A 23,821-nucleotide genomic window follows, 5' to 3' on the forward strand; every position below is an offset into this window, starting at 1 on the left:
TTGACTTCTGCCACCTTGGACTGAGAGAACAAACAGACATCAAGGATCTGCTATTCCTTACAAATCCAGCCACAGCTTCTGAAGGAACATATGGATGTTCAAGCCCAAGCAAGTCCAAGTCACAAGTGAGCATTTTGCGGCTTTAGAGTAATGGAAAGCCAGTGCAAAAACCATAAAGCATACAGTATCTCTAGCCAAAGTACAAGACAAATGATATGTCAAGTCCTAAAATTGTGTTTCTCAGCTTCAGCTGAGACTGTGGAATACCTGAGCACTGCTGCAATAGGAAAATATAAACCATAGATACTGTCACTGACACAAGATACTGCACACAGTATGGCAGAAACCAAAACTGTATTCACTTGTCAACAAGTCGGGTTTGGTTCTATTTTTACTATTAGAAAGTAAGAACAAGTTCTGCAGTAAATTAAATCCATCAAACCATGGGAGACTGGAGATCAGTCCAGAATATGATGCAGGATGTCTTGGTTATTGATATTCATACCAAGATCTGAACCCAAAATTTTGTGCTTGGACACCTCAAATGAAAGCAATTAATCTTTGTAACAAGACTTTACATCCTGTTTTAAAATGAGGGAACTTGGAAAACATTTGGCATTGTGGAGCAAACGTAAGACAGGATGCTAAGCAAAGTAGAAAATGAAAATGTTGAAATATAAGTTTTCATTACTTTTCAGGGGTAAGATTTCAGTAAGATTAACTGGGTAGTCCATAGTTGTTTTCTAACTGTTCATATGATCTCTCTGCTCATTTCTGATGCCAACATTATGTTGCTGTTTCTATTGGGTTTTTTGTTGCCATCCATGAGGCTCTTATGACTTAGGCAGGACCACTTACTGCTGCAGGGTAAAAATCAGCCTATCTAAATCTTTACTGAGTACTATTGATAGCAGACAACTGGAGATAAGAATAAAATCCTGATTTCCAGAAACCAAATTTGACATCAGGTGAGCCCAGGTCTCCCCACAGAGATCTCCATTCAACTCAGCTATGAATCTCTATCCACTTAAGTTTCAGACCATCATGAAAACATCTCTTGTTTCCACAGAGTGCAATTTTTTCAACAAGATCTCAGCAGAGGAGACTTTTTGCTTGCCTTACCTGCATCAGCTGCTGTGATCAGTAGCATGTACTGCTCCTTTGCCTCCCGATCCAGGCTCCGGACCAAGCGCAGCTCTCCACTGCCCGAGAGAGTAAAGGCTCCTTCTTCATTGCCAGCCACCAGTACATAAGTCAGCTTGCTGTTCAGGCCCTGATCATCATCCCTTGCTACAACCTACAAAAGTAATACAAACAAAAGGACTGATGAGCACAGCATCTGTAAAACTTTATTGGGGTAGAGGAAATATTCTCTTTGATAATGATCCAAATTATCAAAATACAAATGCTTTATGTATAAATTAGCTGTAATTGTAAAAAATTACTTAACACTGTGGAGATGGACTTAAAAGAATAGTTTGAAAATACTAAATAGTTGATTACTTATTTTTCTCAAGGAAAACTTTTTCACAGTAAAACTGTGTTGGGGCTCAGTGAAAACCACAGATAACATGGTTTAGGTTGAGCTCCATATGAAAGCAAGCACTGCACGTCCTGCTGTCTGAATCCATTTAGTGCTCTCTCAGTGTTTGGCATAGAGCCTCATCCCATGTAGGCAATGATCAGATTGAGAGATTTGTTGCATAAAAGTTGGGAATGAGATGAGAGATAGAGCAAACTCTCAAAGTCTCAGTGAAGGCGGGAGTGTAGGTAGGGAGAACACAAACAGAACTACAAAGCACAACATAAACTTTTGGTAAAAAAACCCCACGCGTACAAACAAAAAGAAAAGGAAACCAAGGACTGCAAGTTTGATTACAGCCAAGAGGCAACTTTTCAATTGTCTTGCCGCTGTTTAATTTTGGAGGAACGACACTATTCATTAATACCATCTAGGCATGTTATTAATTGTCAGGGATACATATTTATTGCTGAACGTACTCACCTGAAGAATAACTTTCGGGAGCGTCTCTAAATTCTCAGCAACATTCACAGAGTAGGGAGAAAGTTCAAACGTGGGGATAAAATCATTGACATCCTTCAGAATAATATTGACTGTTGTAGTGTCAGTCCTTGGGCTGCTCCCACGGTCAGCCGACTGAACAGTCAGTGTATAGGAGGGCTTCTTCTCTCTATCCAAAGGCTTGGCAACTGTTATCACCCCCGTCACAGAATCAATACGAAACTCATTATTGGCATCTCCACTCATGATGGCATAACGGACCTGCCCATTTGTCCCTTCATCTCCATCCGTAGCAAACACCTGGATTAAATCTGTCCCTGTCAAAGTATTTTCCTCCACCTCTACTTTATAAAGCTTTTGGGCAAAAAGCGGGTTATTGTCATTAATGTCCAGGACTATAACCACCACATCTGCAGACGAAGAAAGGGATGGCTGGCCCTTGTCTGTGGCTACCACAGTCAGGGTGTAGTTGGACACAGCTTCTCTGTCGAGCTCCCCGGTCAGCCTCACTTCCCCATCGATAGTGCCAATGCTGAATTTGTTTCCCAGAGGCCGAAGCAGACTGTATTCAATGTAGCTGTTGGGACCACTGTCAGGATCGGTTGCCTGTGCTTTGAACACAACTGTATCTATCGGCGTGTTTTCCGGGACGTAGGTCAGCTTAGGGGAGATAAAGGTTGGAGGGCTGTCGTTCACATCCAGCAGAATAATTGAAACTTGGGCTGTACTTGTGTACCTGGAGGCAGCGAGAGGGGCCATGTCGTGGACTTGCACGACAAGGCTGTAGAAAGACTGGCTTTCCCGATCCAAAGGCTGCCTGATGCTCAGCACCCCGCTGTTGTTGATGCCGAAATGCCCCGCGCTGTCCCCGGATGCGATGCTGAAGGACAGTTGAGAGTTGGAGCCTGGTTGGGTAAGGAGAGAAAAAGGTAGATATCATAACTTCATCCCACTGACCTAGACATGAATGTTTCTGGCCTCATTTCCACAGGAAATTTTCCTTCATTTTCCTATGGAAATGAGTACTGTGTGATGGCATTGACTGTTGAGCCTCCTCATTACCATTTTTGAATCCATCTGCTAATTTCAGCCAAGTGTCACAGTGGAGTAGAAGCCTTTGAAATTATTATTTTCTGACGAGAGTTCAAAAGAGAGAGAGAGGGAAGGATGTTAATTGGAGAGGCCGCAGAGGGAGTGGTCATCAGGGTTTATCTCTGCATTTCATTCAGCAGGAGCTGCATGGTGGCACCATGTGTAATTTCCCCCCATCTACAGTGGTTAGGGACAAAGGGTTTGAAGGTTTTTCCTTCGGAAACCAAGACTCAGTAGTTCAGCTGCTCATTGAACATCTGTTTTCCTCGTTTTCCCCGTTTTCCCCAGTTCAACTAAGCAACATTATTATTAATGTAATTATTTCATGAATTCTTCCACTCAATTAAAAAAAGCCACAACCAGAAACTCCCAAGCCTAACTGGAGCAAGCCAAGAATGAATACTGGGGAAAGGTATGCTTCCCATATATGGCATGGTATTCCAAAATATCAGATGAACAACCCTCATCTCATGATCGAAACATAAGTGGCAATTATGGTCAAGGGAGAGATTTATCATTCCAGTAAGGGAAACACATTCTGAGTCTTGACAAGGCTGTGAAATATCCTTAAATATGCCATACAGGAAACAAATGTGTGTTACTGCTTCCATTCCAGAGTTCACTCTAAACTACTAATTTTTGGGAACATCTAATTGTGAAATTGAGTTTTCTCTCATCTATCTTACTCCTATTTTAATTAATCTCAAAAATTCCTTTTTCTTGCTTTGAGTATTCAAGACTGTGATTTTGAATCAGGAGATTACCAGATCATTACCTACTAATTTACCCCTTAGATTTTCTTTTTCATGCACAGAAACCAAGCTGCCCACTTAAGTAACTGATTGCTGTGCATTTTTTAACTTGTACTCAGAAGCTCTTTTCTCTCTGACTGTGAATTGCTGTGATAATAAAATTATTCCTGCATGAGATTTATTAATCTCTGCTGTTTATTATGTTCAGATTGGGAAATCTAGTCTTACTTGTCTTTCCCCAGTGGCTACTCTAATTGGCATCTTTCTCTCTCTCTTCTTTTCTTGTAGGAACTTAATTATAATATGAATAGAACCAAACATGAAAGACAAAATATTTGAATGCAATTAAAGAAATTAATACATTTATATGTCAAATATTAGTGTTTTTCCATTACTTTGATCAAGTGAAGGATGGTGAGAGTTTAATTCTAGTCTGGTTTTTGTTCAGTTGTATTTTCAAATGACTGAAAATGGATGAGAGTCTTGATTTCAGTAAAGTACTTTGTGGCAATTTTTTCAATTTTTGGAGATGGGTGGGATTTTGATCCTACAGAAGAAAATTACTTTTAAAAATACTGTCTTTTTCCCCCCCCCGGTGTTTCCTACAGTGTTTATTCCTATAAAATTTACTCTTGCTCTTCTTTATCTCACCTCTGTGAACCTTTTCATTCCTTGTCCTTTATTCTCATAGCTTTCCTTGCTGGTAATGTTTATATATATTAAACTGTGATGCAGAAGTTACCTAAATATCAGTGGAGCCAGGACTGTCACTTAATGAACTATCCTTATTTTAAGCACAGCATGCCAAGCTGGCACTGTGCACCTTGTCCATCCCCCCTTTCAAGGTTTGGAGCTGTTTTTTTCTTAAGGAGAATGTAGGGATATCCTCTTTGCTGAACTTTGGGTTTATTTAATCTGAGGGTTAATCTGATAAAACTCTGAAAGGACAGACATGGAGCCACCAATTTCATGATAATGCTCTTTTAAAGGGTTTTGTTTCTATTTTTATTTATTTACTAATGAGACTAAACAAAAAATCCTACTTCCCCCTGCCATTCTATAAATACCTGTAGAGATTGTCTGAGGAATGACACAGGGGTTTGCCTACAGGAATATCTTGCCATACTTTTTAACAAACAGACAAGCATATCCTTTCTTCTGAGATTTTTCCTACAAATTCTATGTGGAAAAAAAATAAAATCTAAATCATAAAATGAACATGTTTAAGATAACTGATTTCTTTATTGGTCTGTAAATATCCAAGAGTTGTAGCTGATATTTACTATGAATCTGTGTATGAAACAGTCCAAGCAGAGATAAACAGCTACTGTTTCCCAAGGGGTGTGTTGAACAAGAAAATGAAAATTGGACCTGTTTCACTATCACCATGTTTCTGTCTTTTATCAGTGTTTATTCTAAAACAACAGGCATATCTCATTATAAAACAATGTATTTTCAGAGTTCCTTCAAACTGTGGGATCATGTAACATAAATAATCAACAAAATTATAGTTCTATTGAGTGCATTATCGGTGAGTCACAGGGGGAAGAATATAATGCTAGCTATTTCTGTACTCTAGATTAATATAAGACAACACAAGATAACAAGTTTGGGCTTGAAACAGAAACAATAGATCATAACATTTGCTGAAGTTACAGTCTTATGGGAGAACTCAAACTGGCACGCTCTTGGAATGATATTTCTGCCCTATTAATTTTAAATCCAGCCAGTTAGAAAAGTAAGTGTGCCAAAAAATATATAAGGCAAGACATCTGACTTCTCATTGCATTGCTCCTCATATACTCATTTGCCTCCCTGATAATTGAGTGTATGATGAATGTAAAATGATATGTCAGTGCTATGATATAGTTCCCATTCACGGCATGCAGATGGAAATTAATGTATGAGGTGCAAGAGAAAAGGAAAACAGACCCATAACGGTGAAGTGAAATTAACTTCCAAAAAGATCTGAAACCAAGCCTTGCACTCCTAATGGAAGAATAAGAAATAAAGGAGGAGATAGACACAAATTCATTTATCTCCAGGTTTGAAGGAACAATCCCTTCCCTGGTATGCATGATGCAAGTACAAGTTCCTCCTCCAACTTATGATTAGTTTACATAAAATAAAAGCTTTAATGAGAGTGGTGAGAGATCCATGCGAGAATAGCCATTATCACCAAGGTATAATTTCTGACTTGTTGGCTTATCTTATGGAATCTCTTCTCGCTCACTTCCTCAGCTTGATCTCAAAACCAGTTGCACAATTTTTACCATGGAAAGTTCTATCTATCAACACAAAATTTATGACCCCACAAAAATGTTTGAGTTCAGCAACTCAGCATTTCCTGAAAAAAACAGTTTTATTGAATAATCTTGACTGGCTCAGTCATTTCACGTGCACAAATTCCTCGAAGCATGTAGGTGCTTTGTGCCTGAAGCACATTTCAGCGTGAGACACTTCCATGGGCTTTGCTGAGCCCTGTCAAGTTGAGAGGGGACAAGGTTGCTCAACGTGTCACAAAAATAACTTTCACCTGTAAAGTCATCATGAGGGTTATGAACAGTTTTGTATTAAGTCACATTGACTAATGTCTGTGGACACTTCAGAAAATGCAGTACTCTGTGGAATGATGTTTATGGTCACGTTCTATAATCATTCTTGCTTGGGCACAAACTGGCGAAATGGTTAAGCCAGCTATAAAAATTGTACCTTTTACACCCCAACACATTAACACCTTCTAGATGCCATAAATAATCCCATGATTAAAGCTTATTTTAATGAGAAATTTTCCCATAATCTCTTTTAATCAGATTTTTAACCTCCAGTATCAACACCCTGTAGATGACTTTTCTCTTCACAATACACTTAAAATTTACAGGACATTCAAGATGACTTCAGATAACACCTCATATTATCACAACGTTATTTAGAATATATTATAAACTTTCAGGAGAGAAGCCTACAGGAAATCTTACGTCTAATTTAAATGTGCAACACAAACATCAGGGGAGAAATTATTCTGTTCAACAGCTGTAACATTCTCTAAGTGAAATACAGTTCTGCAGAAGCAGTTAAAAAGCAGTATTTGACTGTATTTTTAATTTATCAAAAAAAAAGTCAAGGAAGAAACCACCTGCTTACACTTAATATAAAATATGAGAAAAATAATTTTTTTTTATACAGTACACTGTGAATTTAAGCATATGACAGAAACCTAAGGGTAGCCCTAAGCTCCCCCTTCAAACAAGTCTTCTAATACATTGCTAAGGTGAAACACGTGTTTATCATCAGAGATACAGAACATGAGGAAAATCCTACCATCATCCGCATCGGTGACACTGAAGCTGAGGATAGCGGAGCCTGGGGACAGGTTCTCCATCACAGATGTGCTGTACGAGGCCATGCTGAACACCGGCGGGTTGTCGTTGATGTCCAGGATGTTGAAGTACACTCGGATGGCTGTGAATTGGCCTCCCCCATCCTCTGCGCGGACGGTAAGGATGTAGTACTGCTGTGCTTCGTAGTCCAGCGCACGAGTCAGGTTGAAGACCCCAGTGACAGGATTGAGGAAGAAGATGCCCTCTTCATCATCCTCACTTACAGTGTACGTGATCTCCCCATTGACACCGGAGTCGTCGTCAGTGGCTAGAATGGCTGCCACTAAGGAACCTGCACGGCACGACAGGACAGCACCATCAGGCACTCTGGGGTGGTAAGAGCCAGATCATCATCAAGCATGAGAGGCATCCTCCAGTAGAAATTCAAACCTTAGTATTTATTGACTGACTTACAAAAGGTTTTTCAAAGTTGAAAGGAACATCATAGTCTTGCTTTAAGGTCTACTAAAAAACCCCCAAGAAATGCCCAGGGACATTTGCTTTTATCTTTAAATGGTATCAATTGGGGCAAAAATACCTTTTCTCCTGATAGGTATTGTCTTTCTAGGACTCAAAGGACCTTCTCATTCCTCTGAAACCTTCTAGATATTTCTTTCTAAATGCAGAAACCAAGATGTCAGTACATACCACATATCCCAGTTCTACATTTAAGCAGTGCCTTCGCAGGGTAACTGTGGTTAGAAAACTAGAAACCTTATAGGGGTTCGTTCTTTGTTGTTTTCTGAAATTCAACTCCTTGTGAATCTGTGCCATTGTTTTCTTTTCTGCATAGTTGCCCTTGCACGACCGACTAAAGTTTGGAAATCAAGTGTCACGTTTTAGTATTTCGAACACTAATTATAATTAAGATCAGCTCATTTTCAGGAAAATAGATAATTTAATTTCTTTTCCATAGAACCAGATGAACTATGTGTGTTACAGCACGGTAAGCTATTTTTGAGCAGCGTGATAATGAAAGCTTCTTGTATCATCAGAATGAAGAATAGTGCTACAACCCCCTTTAATCCACCTGGATATGCTGGTATCATTGACACCCATTTCATAACCTCAAGCTTTAATGTTTCTTTAACTGCAAGGGGAACAGGGATTACTGTCTGGGATAGAGAGAGGAACCCTTGGAGGGGGAGCCCCTCCAAGGGTTCCTCTCTCTATTCCAGAGCTATCCCAAGGGCTCACGGTCCTTCCCCTTTGAGTGAGCCTACTCTGGGACTGCTGGAGAATGGAACAGGAGAAGATGAAGTACTTCAAGCACAAAATCAGCCTACTTCTTCTTTCGCCATCCACCACTTCTAAGCTGGGTATAAGGCACTAATGTACACCCTATACATGATTAACGAGAGAAGCCTCATCTTAATGTGGAGGGAATTAGGATTGCCTATTCCAGGGTCATTCCTGCTAAAAGAGACCAAGCCTCAAGACTGAGCAACAAGAGAAGAGAGCATGGCTGAGGATCTACAACCAAACCACCCCGTGCTACACAGACGTCTCAGTTACTTCCAGATCAGATTCCTGAGGCACAGCTGATTGCACTGTAATCCTTAAATGCAAACCACCATCGAATTTTGGGACAGGGACTGTGGGGCAGAGTGGAAAAGTTGGAGGCATAAGGGTAATCTTGGTTGTCCCAAACTGAGACGCCCATGCCTATGAAAGCCTTAATAAAAGCTGGAAAGCTATCACCATGTCGTTTACATCTCCTTTGTTTATTCATATTTTAAAATAAGCTTCTAAGATGCTGCAGTTACTAATACTGGCAGATACTGCTTTTGTATTAGCAGTCTGTATAAAATCTTGGAAATATAAATAGAGTACTTTTGTTGCAAGTAATATTCATTTCTCATCTGGAGACATGTACAGTTTTTGAAAGCTTTATTTGATGTAAATATATTCTAGCTTACAACCCAACTTTTAAGCATCAAAACACTTGCATATGAAGCGAGCTTTAAAAGAAGGAAACAACTGAAGAGGTCAGTGATCATATTTCCATTTCCTATTTACCTGGAGTGGCATCTTCTGGGATGTCAAAGGAATACACTGGCTTGGAGAATTTGGGGATGTGGTCATTGACGTCGCTAACAGTGATGTTTATCCTCATGTCTGAGGACTGCAGGCCGTCATCGGCACGGACCAGCAGGGAGTACTTGGAGCGGCGCTCCCGGTCCAGGCGCTTGGTGGCAATCAGCTCTCCTGACTCGGGGTCAATGTGGAAGCTGTCATCCGCACCACTGATAATAGTGTACGTCACCAAGGCATTGGCTCCCTAAGGAAAAACAGAAGTGGTCAAATCAAGTTATTCGCCAGGAAAACCACATCATAACTTTCAGTAAGACAAGAATCGTTCCAGTAACTGCACTTGGCGAATATTTTTCAAAATGGTTTCCTTTAATAAACAGCCTTCCTGCCCAGTCCCTGCTTCAGTCCCACAGTAAAGACACATACGTTCACAGTTTTTATTTATGAGATGTGAACTGATGAGATTGCCCAGATACTTTTTGCTCCACTTTTCATAAAAGGATCGCGTCCAATCAGTACCACAAAGATCTGATATCTGTTTTAATTTCAAGCCAGCATCACCAAGCAGTGTAACATCTTAACAAGGATCAATGTTTATTCTTGTTTTATGTTTGAAGGTTAAATTAAATCTCTGGTAGTGGGATCAGCTCTGCATTTCTCGCTCTCTGGAGGTGGGATGGAGAAGGCAGGAGAGGGAGGACCTGGGGCAGCCACGCAGCAGTTCCCCCAGCCAGCACATGGCAAGAGCCACAGCTCCCGGTCAGGAAACACTCATGAGGGCTGTGCTTGCAGCAGCCCCTCAAAGGTCAGTTTCTGCAAGGAAATACATTTACCCCTGTAAATAAAAAGCCCCCAAGTGACAAATCATGTGTCATTAAAATCACACTTCTGATCTTTCGGGTTGTGCTGGAAGTCAAAAGCTTTTGGGTCAAAAAACCTCACTTGTCCTTGGAGAAAAGGATTCATGTGGACTTTGATCATTTTGGCTGAAAGGAAAATTAGGGAAAAATAATGTTATGTAGAAAAATGTCATGTTCTTTTTTTTCCAAGACAGGCTTAAGGGCTCTAAAGCTGGTGACATGTAACATGGGATACATGTACCTATAGTCTGTGTGCTGCTGATGCCTGACAATGTGTTTTGGTGGGTGAGCAGATATTTACCGTGCCCTCCTCTGGTGCCAGGTCAGAACTAAGGTGTCACATCTGAAACCTGCTACTGGTACAAAAGTGGCACTTCTGAGTTGAACAACAGATCAAAGAGATCAGGGAGAGAGAAATTCTACAACTGTTCCAAACGCTCTTGCCTAAAAAAGCAAATTAGCAGAGATAAACACCTGCTCGTATTTGTGAGAGGAGAGACTAAGTGTTAGTTACCTGACCTTACCACACTGCCAAACTTTCTCTCTGGGGTGTTGTTTCAAAGAGTTGGACTGAGCTAACTGATAAAATGAAATTTAGAGAGAAAACAGGCTTGTGCAGGTGCCCAGTCCTGATGAGCTGCATGCAGCACTTCAGCTGTGTGCTCAGGTGTACCTAGGGGATGTCACACGCTTTCCTCCAATTGTGTGGTTTAGCAAAAACATCTGATCAGAATTTCAGATTTCAGGTCAGAGGTGACCACATTCTTCACCCCTTGTTTGACCAGCCAGAGTCCTTCTAAGAGAGTGCAGCTATAACCACAGCCACCTGTAATACTGGTTTATACACAACCTAGGTGAGAAGCAAAACAAAACACGGACATGTAAAACCTACTAAAAAGCTGTAGAGAAATTTCCTATCAACAAGTGACTTTAAAAAGTGTTAGAAGCTGCTGGAATTGTTAAAGCTTTTGGTATCACTTAGCACCTAAAGAATGTCTTTATATCTTTTCTCAGATCTCTATGATGCCCTTATAGCAGACAAGGATCTGAAATTTGCTGCCTTCATACTATCATTATAAAATATTACTAAGAGATGTTCTTGTACACCTCTCAGCCATGTAAGGGTTCTGATATCCTTTGGAAGCGAAATCTTTGATTCTGAAAGTGTGAATGTCATGTGAATGTCTGAAAGCGTAATGTCGCAGGAAGATGATATGAAAAACAAAGAGCACTCACTGTGCTCTCAGCTTTAGAGAAGGGGGGAAAAAAGGTAAGTATCTTGACCCTAAACTGCACACAGCTAAGAAAACTTCAGCTCTTCATAATGAGTTTGAGTTACAAACATTCTCATAGGGAAACTGAAATCCTTCCTTTTTATAGAAAAGATTGACTAGTTTCTCTCTGAGGTAACAAATCGCTTTCCACTGGACGGAGTGCTTCAGGATGGATAATACATGAGACACAATCTAGGAATTGTCAAAAAGAGGCTGGAGCATTGCTAAAATCTTAGATATACTTGCCATACCATACCAGAGAGTGGTAGTTCAATATTTATTTCTTCCTAAAATAAATACAAACAGCAAGAATTTTTGTTACAGATGTGCATCTTTCCCAAATCTTGGGGTTTGTCTGTATATAAGGCTACTCCCAGAAAATAAAGGGAAGAACAAAAAATTCACGATCACATTTGTACCATTCCTATGGGTGTTCCAGTGGTTCCCTCTGCAGTAGTAAGATTAAGTACACCAATTAACAATCACAGGAAGACTAACCAAGCTAACACAAAAAAGGACAGGAATAAAATTCTCTTGAGGAGGTTGAATTACCCTATTATTTGAATGCAAGAACTGCTCATTGTTGTCAAGTGTAACCCTATACTTTAATGACAACACAAACTTCTTTGCATGTTCACATTGACTTTTTAGTCCTTTTCCTTGTGGAAAGAATCAGCTGAAATAAATGAAAACAATATCATTAACATTTTCATAACTTACTTTCTAAAATAAATGAATGCATCAATAGCACTGTAGTTTCTTAATAGCACCTTAGTTTTGCAGTGTCCTCACAGTAATGAATCTAACTGGGCAAAGCTATTTTGCGAAGAGGTTCACATACGAAGTACATATTTTAGCATTATTTCTTTTCCCCTCTTTTTGGTAAAATAAAACCTTCTTTAGGAAGGGATAATATTGATATTATTTAGATCTAGTCAAAAGGAAAGCAGGTATTACCAAAAGTTTTCTTGTTCTCCAAGGCTTGTCTCACATTAATTTTACTGCACACCTTGAAACTGGGCTCAACTACAACATTTTGGCTTCAAAGTTAGTTTAGATCTCAAGCTGTGGTCTTAAACTGAACATCAATAACTCTTTATCACACACTGGGCAGTTGAGCACCTTCGCCACATCGCTGGGTACTGTGTGTGATGAGGTGGTAACAATACCATCTAAACCCAAAATGTGAGGCATGTTTTGGCATTGAGATGTTAGGAAAACGTTAACTCATTATATACACACCAGTGAACAGCCTTCAAATAACAGAGTAGTTGTCTCACTGGCTCGTGTGGTTTTGCCTGTGTGACTCCATGATACTGAGCAGAGTTTGGTGAATGACTGCAATGATTCCTGAGGCAAAGCTCTCACAAGGAGATGAAGGGAACAGGTAAAAACGTATTTCCAGCACTTTAAGTACCAACATTCAAATACAAAACCATGCTCCTACCTCATCAGCATCCATGGCTGTCAGCTGCAATATTTTAGATCCATCTCCTGTATTCTCTTCTACGGTCAGGTCGAGCATATCTGTGGGGAATACTGGTGGGTTGTCATTGATATCCTGAAGTGTTATTTCAACCTGTGAAAAGCAGGAGTTGGAAAAAAGCTGTGTGAGCCCTAAGTGCTGATTGGACCTGAATGTTACAAATCATGTAATTCAGAAAGAAATCAGGTAAATTGTTCTTAATCACATGAATTAGCACATTCCTAAATCACACCACCAACAGGAAAAGCCCCTCCAGATATTAAAATTCCACGTTGTTATAAAATACTCATAGGAAAGCCTCTAACATAAATAAAGTTAATTGGACTTGTTGATAGCAACTGATTTTAAATGGTCCTAGTCTAGTTTATATTGGAAAAGATCCACTGATAGACTGTCATTGTAATCCTCAAAGTCGGCCCCTGGAGAGTAGCTGCCAAGTACTGGGGCAGGAGATCGCTCAACCATTAAATGCTGCCTGACATAAAGATGAGGTGGTGTAAAATTCTCTCTGAAATGTTTATATATTGGCAACTCTCTGTTTCGAGAGAGGAAAAAACACCCTTGCACTTAATATATTTTATAAAAAATAATCTGTTTTTCTCTGTCTCTCAAAGCTCTCCCCTAATTGCAAACATAAACGTTACTTTAGAAGCATCCACAAGCATCTACTCTCCTTGCCTATCCACAGCTCAACTAATGTTCCTTTCACATGCCATATTTGTGTGCTTTTCCAAATAATAATGATAGTTCCTGAAAGGTTGTTGTGTGATCATTATTCCTAGTTTTTCATAAGCAAGATTGCTGCCCTGCTGATGCTAATTTAAAAAGATGCAGAGTTACATTTTCCTGCGTTGCTGGGTATGGAACGTAATATTCCAAAACAGAAAAAGAAGACACAGCCGTTTTACATTTATTAAAAAAAAAAAAAAAAAAAAAAGCTTGTTTTAGACCCAAAATACTGAACCAAACTCTAAAGACCCTCTAAGGAGAAAAGGGCTAGATGAAGGAACTCTTACCAAGGAGAAGAGAAAGGTAGAGAGAGAGCTGTTGCACAGGAAGGGAGGCAAAAGGATGGATGACTTAAAGATACCTAGACTGACAGACAGAATATTATTTCCACTTCAATATCTGCCATGCCGTTATACACAAGGGTTCTCCCTGCACTCCGTTGAAAATAGATGTGTTGGGCTGCTCTGGATACAACCAACGCAGACATTTTTGGTGATCTGAAGTCTAGAATTCTATTATCTCTAGTCCCCTGTCTTAACATTTTTTTTTTTTTCTGTTTTCATACAGACCACCAGTTGCCAAGACATTCTGACTTGATCACCAGGACAATCCCAAAGACAAGCACTTCAGTGACAGAGTCTTGATCGTCCCTGTAGAACAACTGAGTCACCTGGTCTCACTTGCAGCATCTCTCCCCAAGCACTCAGTGCCTGCACACCAAGGCATTGGTTCTCTGTGGGCTTCCTGAGACCACATTCCAAAGGATGCTCCATCTTTGGTCCTCCCAAAGGCAAACGTTTTAGAAAGTCTCACACCAGAGCTAGACTTTGTGACAGAACAGGTTTGTTGTGTTGTACTGCTGTCTGGCATCAAAGATACTGAAAATCTAAATTGCTGTAGACACGTAAATATTCTGAGGGTGTATTTGATCCTAGTACGTCAGTCTCTTTTGCCTCAGAGGAAGTTTTGAAGGCAGAGAAGGCTACAAGGAGCTCAGCTATTTCCCTGATAAGCACTTTTGCACCAACAGAATTTCTTCAGAGGGGTAGAGAGCTTTAGACTATTGAGAACACATTATGGTTACACTGGTTTGTGGTCAGTATATACACCACATAAGGAGACACTTTCCACCTGGGGATCTAAGCCAATCTGTCACCTCAAGTAAGTGAGCCTTTTTTCTTTTAATTTTTAAATTTTCATTCAGTCTGTATTCAGTATTTATGCTCACAGTTGGCTACTGTTACTGTCAGCTTGTCAGAACCTTCCCACAGCATTATAAAGAACTATCTTTAAAAACAGAGATATAATGTTAGTATAATATTAATATTATAGTTATATGTGTTGGAAGTGGAGACAAAACAGTGGTCTTTTATAGAAGGTCATTATTTATTTATCCCATATTTAATCCCTTTGACCATTCACAAATGGTACAAAAAACAATTCATGGCCTGAGACAGATTAACCTAGAAGGTTTTATCATTAACTTTAAAGGAGCACTGACCAGAGCATCACAAGCAATGACTGACAACTAACTAATGAGACACAAACCTTCAGGGAATAATCAAGGAGACTCCTGCATCTGGGTGACAATGAATCAGAGAAATGGGAGAGGTGTGGTAGAAATTAATGACAGATGAAGGATTTTGCCAGCTCTCCTTGCCAAGAGGGTCCTGCCCCATGAACTGGCACACCACACTCTGCCTGCTCTCGTCCTCAAAGAACAGCATTTCCCCAGATAGGGTTTCAAGGTAAAGCAGCTGCACAGCTCTGTAATTTATTTATTCATACCATACATGTCATTCACAGCTAATGTTTCAGCTGCGGGTGACATTTCACCACCAGAACCCATTTTCATGATGAGAGATCACCCGTTGTACAAATCATATGAAAAATATACGACAACTTCTGGGGGGTTTGGGATGGGAGTTGTGCATTGCCTACAGCCTGCATAATGTAGAATAGTGAGAATCCAAGGATACAGATGGCTAAGGGTTGTGGGACAAATAAATTAATTATAAAATCAGATTCTAGAGAACTGAAAAAAAGGAGAAGAATAATAGAGCTAATTTTATTCTGAAAAATCAGTTCACAAGTAAACAAAGACATTGTATTTTATACTGAAGATTGGTTTAGATGGTGGAAAAATAAGGAATTCTCAAATAAGGAAGAGACATTTTTAGAAAAGACCACAACTTCTTTAAAGAGCGTTTACACCATGATTTACTATTTATCCACAGGGCTTAGATAATGTGTATTGCCCCATAATTCCCCATTGGCCAAGTCTAATTAGCATCTGTGTTTAAAGCTATCTTTTTACTTCTGTTATAATTTACTACTTCAGCTTATATACAGTACTGCAAAAACTAAGGAATAAAATCCTTGGATGCACTTGTTTGCAGAAATTTCACTTAAGTAATCACAGAATGGTTTGGGTTGGAAGGGACCTTAAAGATCATCTTGTTCCAACCCCCTGCCATGGAGAGGGACACCTTTCACTAGACCAAGTTGCCTAATGCATTTATGAAAAAGATTCGAGAAAAATCTTCACATTTTCCCCAAAACAAGAGTCCATTAAGCTTCATTTCAGAAAATATACATCCTGAGTAAGACTGGATGTAAAGTGAATGTCCAGTCTTCTGTCTAGGAGTTAAAAAATTAATTTAACTTTGAAATTATTTCAGAAGTTCTGACACCAAGCAGAGGCCCATAGGAGAACCACAACCACAAAGTCTTTTATGCCACAGGGCACTGGAAGATTGCAGCACATCTTTTATTACACCTTCAACAGGGAAGAAAAAAAAGTCCACAAAGCTTTAATCAAAGATCTAAACTAAACCTCTTCCCAACTAACTTCTTCTTTCTAATCCCATATTACATTTGCCTAAAGATATCAATGTATGTCATTTGGATTTCTGAAATATATGGTTTGATTAATATCATATGCTACCCATTAATAGTTATGTTCAATCCTGTCTTGGACTTAATGAAGGCAAGACAAGGTGGTCATGACAGTATTACCTGTTTGTACCACAGGAATCATGTTCAAAAGGGTCTACAGATCACGTGCTATGCTCTCAGCTTGCACTGATGGCAAACCAACAACAAGTATAAGGATAAATATTTAGGAAACCAAAGGCCTCAAAACCTCAAATACACCACAGGAGAAAAGACAAAGAGAGCTGAAGAGAGTTGTCCAAGCCTTGGAAGGAAGGAACCATCATCTGCCAGTGCCTATAGAACTGTAGGAAGCAACACGCCCAGGCAACACCGAAAGTGATAATCATCACCCCCTTCTCCAAATCTATCAAACATGGGGAATAATCTTGCCTGACCTCAAACCCAGCAGTCAATGCAACTCTAGGATACCAGGTAGAGACACAAAGCAGTCACCTGAGCCACTCACCTTGGACTACTCAAAGTACTGTACTAGGGACAGACTCCAAAAAAAAATTCTGCAACTTTCCATCTGACAAATCCTCAATTCCCATTTATATCAACAGCATCTTTAAAATAGGACCCAAAAGTTCTTACTGCCACTCAAAGGACTCAAATAGGATAAAATACAGCAGCAGCAAAGGTAGTGAAGAGTGTTTGCACCTTTTTAATTCTCTAACTTGCTCTCTCCAGTGGTCCATGAACTGATGGGGGCTTTGCTCCTCTCAACAGCCTTGAATTTCTGCAGAAGCCATGGGAACATACATAGTTACAGACCCTTCTAAATCCATTAACACTATGATGGAAAAACTATTAACAGATTCAAAATATTGCCTTGGTTTGTTTCTTCAATGGAAAATAAAAAAATCAGAAAGCTTTGTTCTATCCACATGCATGTAAATCTCCACAAAATTATCCTAATTTTGTACAAATTCTAGTATAGGGCTTTTCCTTCACACATTTAATGAATCTAGAAAGAAGACTGAAAATTAAAGCTTTCCTTCACAGTTCATTCTTCAGAAAAATACATGTTGCTTATTAACTAAGCCTCGTAAAATAAATACAATAATTTTACATATCCATTTCTAGGCAAACTCTCTTTGGGTGGGTTTTTTCGTTTGTTTGTGTGCTTGTTTAATGTTTGATTCCAGCTATATAAAACTAAGATGCAAAAACACGGACATACAACAAACCACAGAGATCAGCAATAGAAAGTCAAAACAATACCATAAATTTCCCCATGTGTGAATGAAATTTCTCCTTCACAGGCTTAATAACATTCTCACAATAATGCCATAGCCCTGCCACTGTTACAGATGGCCAATCCATGCTACAGCCTGTTGTCACAGACATTTTCAAAGCAGAGGAAGTATTAATTACCTTGATCTTGTTAAGATTCTTATTTGCTGCTCAAATTAGCCTCTTGTGGCTTTTTTTCCTCCACAAACAAATTCAGAACAGATTGTGGTAGGGCAGCACTCATCTCAAACAGTTCTGCCTCAATTTAACTGTAGATGTAAAAGTAGTTCTTTTCTCCATTCAGACAAACCTTAGGTCTTAACAGATATAAGGAATCACACCAAAACCTCAAGTGTTAAAGGACACCGATCTATTTAAGCATTTAGAGGACATAAACCTGAACACAGGAAGTCACTGGGAAACTCACTGTTCTATCAAAATGTTGCCTTTACTTTGAAGAAAGTAGAAAATACTCTCCTTGAATTAATTGATAGCACTTATGAGGAGTGCCTGTGAAAGGGACTCTTTCATCACATAGAGTGATGCTGCAGTGTAAAGTATTCGACAGCTTCATACTTTGCACATGGTTCTAAAAACAATTTATTCTATGCAGGCAAGAAGAAATTCCATTATAACAGAAATAAAAAAAAAAGTATTTTTTGGGTTAACCAATGAGTGGCATTTGAATAAACTATTCTTAAGCTTATTCAAAATAATTTGTTGAATTAAGTTGCTAGAAGATGAAGTGTCACATCTTAGAGCAAAAACACCAATCCACTTCAAAAATACTTGTACCCCAGATGATTGGTCCTGAACAGGTTAGACAAATTCCATGCTCAACATAAAAAGCTTAAAATGAGAGTTTTATTCTGGAACGAGAAATTATTTTAGTGACCAAAGTTACTGGGTTTATGAGCTACCAAAGTATGTAAAATAAAACATCGCACTGGAAGGTACTGTGCCAAATTCTATCCAAACATAACACCTTTTATAAACCAATGGGCTCATTTGGCCAGAACTTATCCTTCTGCTTTATTACAGTTAATAACATTTAATTTCCTTTTATTTCAAGGTGAGGAGGCCTAACAAACAGAATACTTTTCTGAAGTTCTTCTATCTATTGAATGAAAATGAGGGGAGAAAAAGGATGACACAGGAAACATGAGAGAGCTCATGTGGCAGCAGCAAGTTTCCCTGGGAGTCCCAAAATGCAAGCAGTAATTCTTGCTTGGGCCCACCCCATCCATGGTACACATTCAGTCTGAGATCTATAGATAGAGCACAATCTAAGAAGAAAAGAACTCCCAGATGTCTCACATGTTCGACACTTCTTCAAACAGTATTTGATTAAAGATTAAACAGAGCAGAAAGGCAACAGCTTTTCTTTCAATTTATATGTCGTTGAGTCATTCTTCTTCCCTTTGCTACCCTGATATTAACTGCCTCTCTCAAGAGACATCATCTAACAATCTCCAGGCAGCATGATCACACATCACCCTGAAGACTTTTGTTCATGCTTAAGTCATTCTATGATCCTTCATCTTAAAAAAATTATGGAGCTTATTCTTCTTTGCTGGAGATCATGGCAGTGCATTATCAATATGAACAGAATAAAAGTAAAAGCATTTTATTTCCTCCTCCCTTGATAAATACTCTAAATAATATCATTCAGGATGATAAAAGGAAAGAATTCAACTATTAATTTATCCCGTCCATGTAACTGACTGAATAACCTGGCCAACACTAGTAATTTTTTTTCCTGCCTCCATCACTTCAGCCTTTTTCTTCATTAAGCAAACAATGCTTCACTAATCCTGAAAAATACACATGCATATGTAGATTCCTTTTTTTATTGATGTGAGTAATCACACTGGCTACTCACATCAGTGAACTTATGGTTATACTAAGTGCTTGAGGACTAGTGCATGCGTGCTTCTTCCAAACTGTAAGGTCAAGGAAAAGGAAAGATTTAGCATCCGAGTACAATGCATTTCTGGAAGTGCATTTCCAGAAAGAGAAGAAGAAAAATCCTCTTTAAAAAAATAAATGTTTATATATATATATATTCCTAAAAAATAAAATTTCTAATAATGATAAAACCCCATAGGCTATCTTGAATCAGTTTCCCACCTTGCTCTGAAATACTGGGAAACAGTAAGTGTGAGGGGGGAAAAAAAATTATATTTTAAAATTACTTGAATACCCAATAACAGCAGAGCTCAGGAAGGTGAAAAACCTGAATTACATATCCATGCGCATTTACAATTTCCACAACAAGATGGAAAGCCCATTTATAAAGAAAATGTCTTGGGACAAGGCAATAGCTTTTGCTGAGGTTGAAGCTGAATGAGGCATCTGAATATCCCATTTTCCGGGAGGCAAACAATCCCAGCACACGCTAGCACAATAAAAATCACATTAGTCTATTGTGCTGCAGGCCAGCAAACCTGTTAAATAGAAATACAAAGTTGTTAAGAATCCCACTATTAACAGGGGGAAGATTGCAGCTGGGGAGAAAATGTGGGGAAAAAACGCTAAAAAGGCACTGTTTGGAGACCAAAAAAAAGCCAAGTTTGAGCATCCAGGGGCAGCAGCAGTCACTTCATCTTTGAAATTTGGGCTAACAACTTTGGAAGAAATCAGTGTAGTGAATACTTTCCAAACTCCTTTTTTTCAGGCAAAATCCTTAATTTTAGGTGATGATGACAATTGCTTAGGCAATAGATGGATGTGTCAGCAATCAGACCTTAGACACTGAGGATCTCTCCATGCAAGGACAACAAGGCACAAGACCAAATTTCCACGTCTGAGCTCAAGAGTAGCTTAACGAAAGACAGGATGTGAAACCTGTCCTTGACTACCCCACTGCCCATTCCAGTCACTCCAAAGCAAATAAAATATTGAGCCAATACAAGACAACAGTCTGAGCCCATTTAGAATAGGGATTATATAGAAATACTTCCGTTTCTTCACAGAATCAGGAATTACTACTGACTACAAGCCTTGAAATTGCTTGGAAACTTAGGGTTCAGTGTATTTTGGAAACATTTTGCTTTCTCTGTTAAACAAACATGCATGAAGCCTTATAAATCTTACTATGATACACTGGAATTTCCCAGGTAATTTTAATCCGTGGCCTCTAATTCCAGTATTTTAACACCACATAACTTTCCTGGAGTTAATATCATACGGTAAAATTTAGTAAGGTGATTTGATGTTTTGCAACCAAGTCACTTTTATAAAGCATCAAAATAAAATGGTAGGAAATCAGAGTGCTTTCAAGAATTCAGTGATTTAACTGACACTATCAAAAAAATCATAAAATCATAGAATAGTTTGGGTTAGAAAGCACCTTGAAAGATCATCTAGTCCAGTTCCTCTTCAGTGAGCAAGGACACCTTCACCTAGATCAGGTTGCTCAGAGCCCAATCCAACTTGGCCTTGAATGTCCCCAGGGATGAGACATCCAGCATCTCTCTGGGCAACCTGTGCCACTGTTTCACTATCCTCATCATGGAAAACTTCTTCCTTATATTAGTCTAAATCAGGTGTAAATCTGCTTTCATCATCATTTAAAATTAAAAATTAAAAAGAAGCTGATTTCTTCTGTTGTCTCTATGAAATATTGATCTTAGTGCTGCAAAAAAAAGGTGCAGTAATTTGTTTCGTTTTCTCTCCCTTTTTTTCTCCCTGTTAAGGTGACCACTGGGAGTTGCACTGCCTGGAGTCTTGATTAAATGTTTCACTGCATCCAGAACACTTCATCATGCAGCATAGCCAAAATCTATTATGGCTTGCAAGTGACTCATGCTTTAGCTATGAAAACCATAATAAAGAACATTTTACATAAAAATGCCCAAAAGGTTGGTAATTTAATCCTGATTCTAAGTAGGTATGCAAGGTCTCTGCATCCAGACCGTGCAGACAATAAGGCATTGTCTGGAAATGCGTTACCTACTGTGGTTACATCTAACTTTTCACCAAAGTCCAGATGAATGACACTGAAAAGAAACATTCTTGTCCCCAGCAAAAGGCCGCTAGCCGGGACAGGACATTGGTACTTTCAAGCCAGAAGAGAAAAAAAAAAAGTTTTTCTAAAGCGAAAGAGCAAAAGCAAGCCATGCTGCCATCCCTGTTCTTTCTGAACTCAGTATTTTAAAGTAATTTAAGTGCTACATCATTTTCTACTCTCTCAAAAGAGGCACAGTTTCACATGCAACAGAGGGAATTAAAACTGGATTAAGGTAAGCACTACTCAAACCTTGGCTAATTTAAGAGAGCAACAGCACGCTGCCTTTAAAACACACATCAAAACATACAGAATCATACACACGGAAACCCAGTATAATCCAACTTCACAATTAATGAGAGATAAACATCCAATTGGTACAAGGGATAAAAATTATAAGAAATGCCACAAGCAATCTTACTTTGTCAGTACTGCTAAATGAGTAACATGTCAATATTCATACAGTTTAAAAAAGATATTGATTGTGTGAATAAGTTATTTTGAACTCCATTTCAACAGGACCAATTAACATAGAAGGACCTCTCCCAGGTCTGCCCAGAAATTTCAATCCAGTGGGACCACGGCATAGCTGAGCCGGCACTAAGGACCATGAGCTGTCCTAAAAGCACATGGCACCCGTGTGTGGCACATATATCTGACAAAGGCCTGGTTGCTGTACAGCCCACCTGGTCAGAGCAGGCACAGGGACAGAGACGTGCCAGAGATGCTGCATGTCCCCTCTCCCACCTAGTAACAAACCCTATTCCAAATACCTGCCAAACCAACACAAACACTTGGCAAACACTCACTAGTGAGGTTTTTCTTCTTATGACTTTTTTTTTAAATACTCAGTATACATTTGGGAACCATTTAGTTTATAACTTTGCATTTAATTAAATGAGGTCTACTGCCATGTAATAAGAAATGGATTGAATTGGTAAGAACATTTTAGTCCATGCCAAAAAAAAAAAAAAAAAAAAGGATAAAGTCAGAAAACGCAAGTATTAGCAGTTCAAGAATGGGAATGTCACACCTCTAAATTAAAAAAATCACCTAATTAAACTTACAGGTGTGACATTTAAGACACATATACTCATCAAGACAATAGGATAAATCCATTCCATTGCTGAAGCATGCCCAAACGGCAAAAGAAAGGCTCTTTACCCAGAGACATGGCAGTAAAAGCTTTGCTACAGACAATTAAGAAAGCACAGATTCTTCTTCTCTGAGTGGAAAGGAATTAAAGATATAGGACTGAATACCGATTGATGTTCTGCAGTGTTACGGGAGTTTTACAAGTAGCACCTTTCTGAGAAGAAATCCTATATGAATCTAAACAGATTTCAGCCAATAAAACACATAAGGCCAAAGTGTTACGTTCCAGTTTCACATTTAGAAGAACAGAGACATTTTACAGAAATGTCTAAAGGTTTTTCTAAAACAGGTTGCTAAGCAGGGAACTGTGGGGGCTAGAAATTCCAAGTATTTCTGCATCCTCTTACAAATTTCAGGGAAATGCTCTCCTCACCATATTCCTCATTTGCAGGCTGCAGGCTTATTGAGCAGCTTCACATCTGTTCCTGCAGCATCGGGGAGGGTCTTTTCCCTGTGGCCACAGGCCACTTGAGGCCAGAAAGGCTTTTTTATGTGGCCACAGATGGACCTTTTCATGTGGGTGTCCTCAGCAGAGCCAGCTGACAATCAAGGCTATGGTGGCAGGGTCATGAACTTCAACTTACTGGGCACATCAGCCCTCCTTTATCCACTTTTCTCCCATATATCAGAATTTTTATTTAGGCAGCTTTATCTTCATGCAGATCTTATCCCACTTATCTTTTTGGTCCCTCATGACTATGCAACCTTTGCCACTATTATCCTTCTGGATAATAGTAAACTGCTGCACTGTTTATTAGACCTGGACAAAAAAGAAAGTCCTATATGCCTCCAAAACCTAGCTTTTCTACCCAACAAAATTCAACTGGTCTATATCACCTCTTCTTGAAAAAATT

The 23,821-nt window shown here is 39.1% G+C and overlaps 1 protein-coding gene across 1 annotated transcript in view; it reads right to left on the reverse strand.

Moving 5' to 3' along the window:
- FAT4 (FAT atypical cadherin 4) overlaps nucleotides 1–23,821 on the reverse strand; it is a 129,740-nt gene that overhangs the window by 51,026 nt on the left and 54,893 nt on the right. Inside the window, exons 2-6 of the mRNA XM_032686575.1 lie at nucleotides 12,863–12,994; nucleotides 9,267–9,528; nucleotides 7,189–7,539; nucleotides 2,006–2,928; nucleotides 1,123–1,297 (exon numbers count right to left, since the gene is read on the reverse strand). Coding sequence (XP_032542466.1) covers nucleotides 1,123–1,297; nucleotides 2,006–2,928; nucleotides 7,189–7,539; nucleotides 9,267–9,528; nucleotides 12,863–12,994 — 1,843 coding nt within the window. The remainder of the gene's footprint in view (nucleotides 1–1,122; nucleotides 1,298–2,005; nucleotides 2,929–7,188; nucleotides 7,540–9,266; nucleotides 9,529–12,862; nucleotides 12,995–23,821) is intronic.

Source organism: Chiroxiphia lanceolata, chromosome 4, assembly GCF_009829145.1.
Source record: "Chiroxiphia lanceolata isolate bChiLan1 chromosome 4, bChiLan1.pri, whole genome shotgun sequence".
Lineage (NCBI taxonomy): Eukaryota > Metazoa > Chordata > Aves > Passeriformes > Pipridae > Chiroxiphia > Chiroxiphia lanceolata.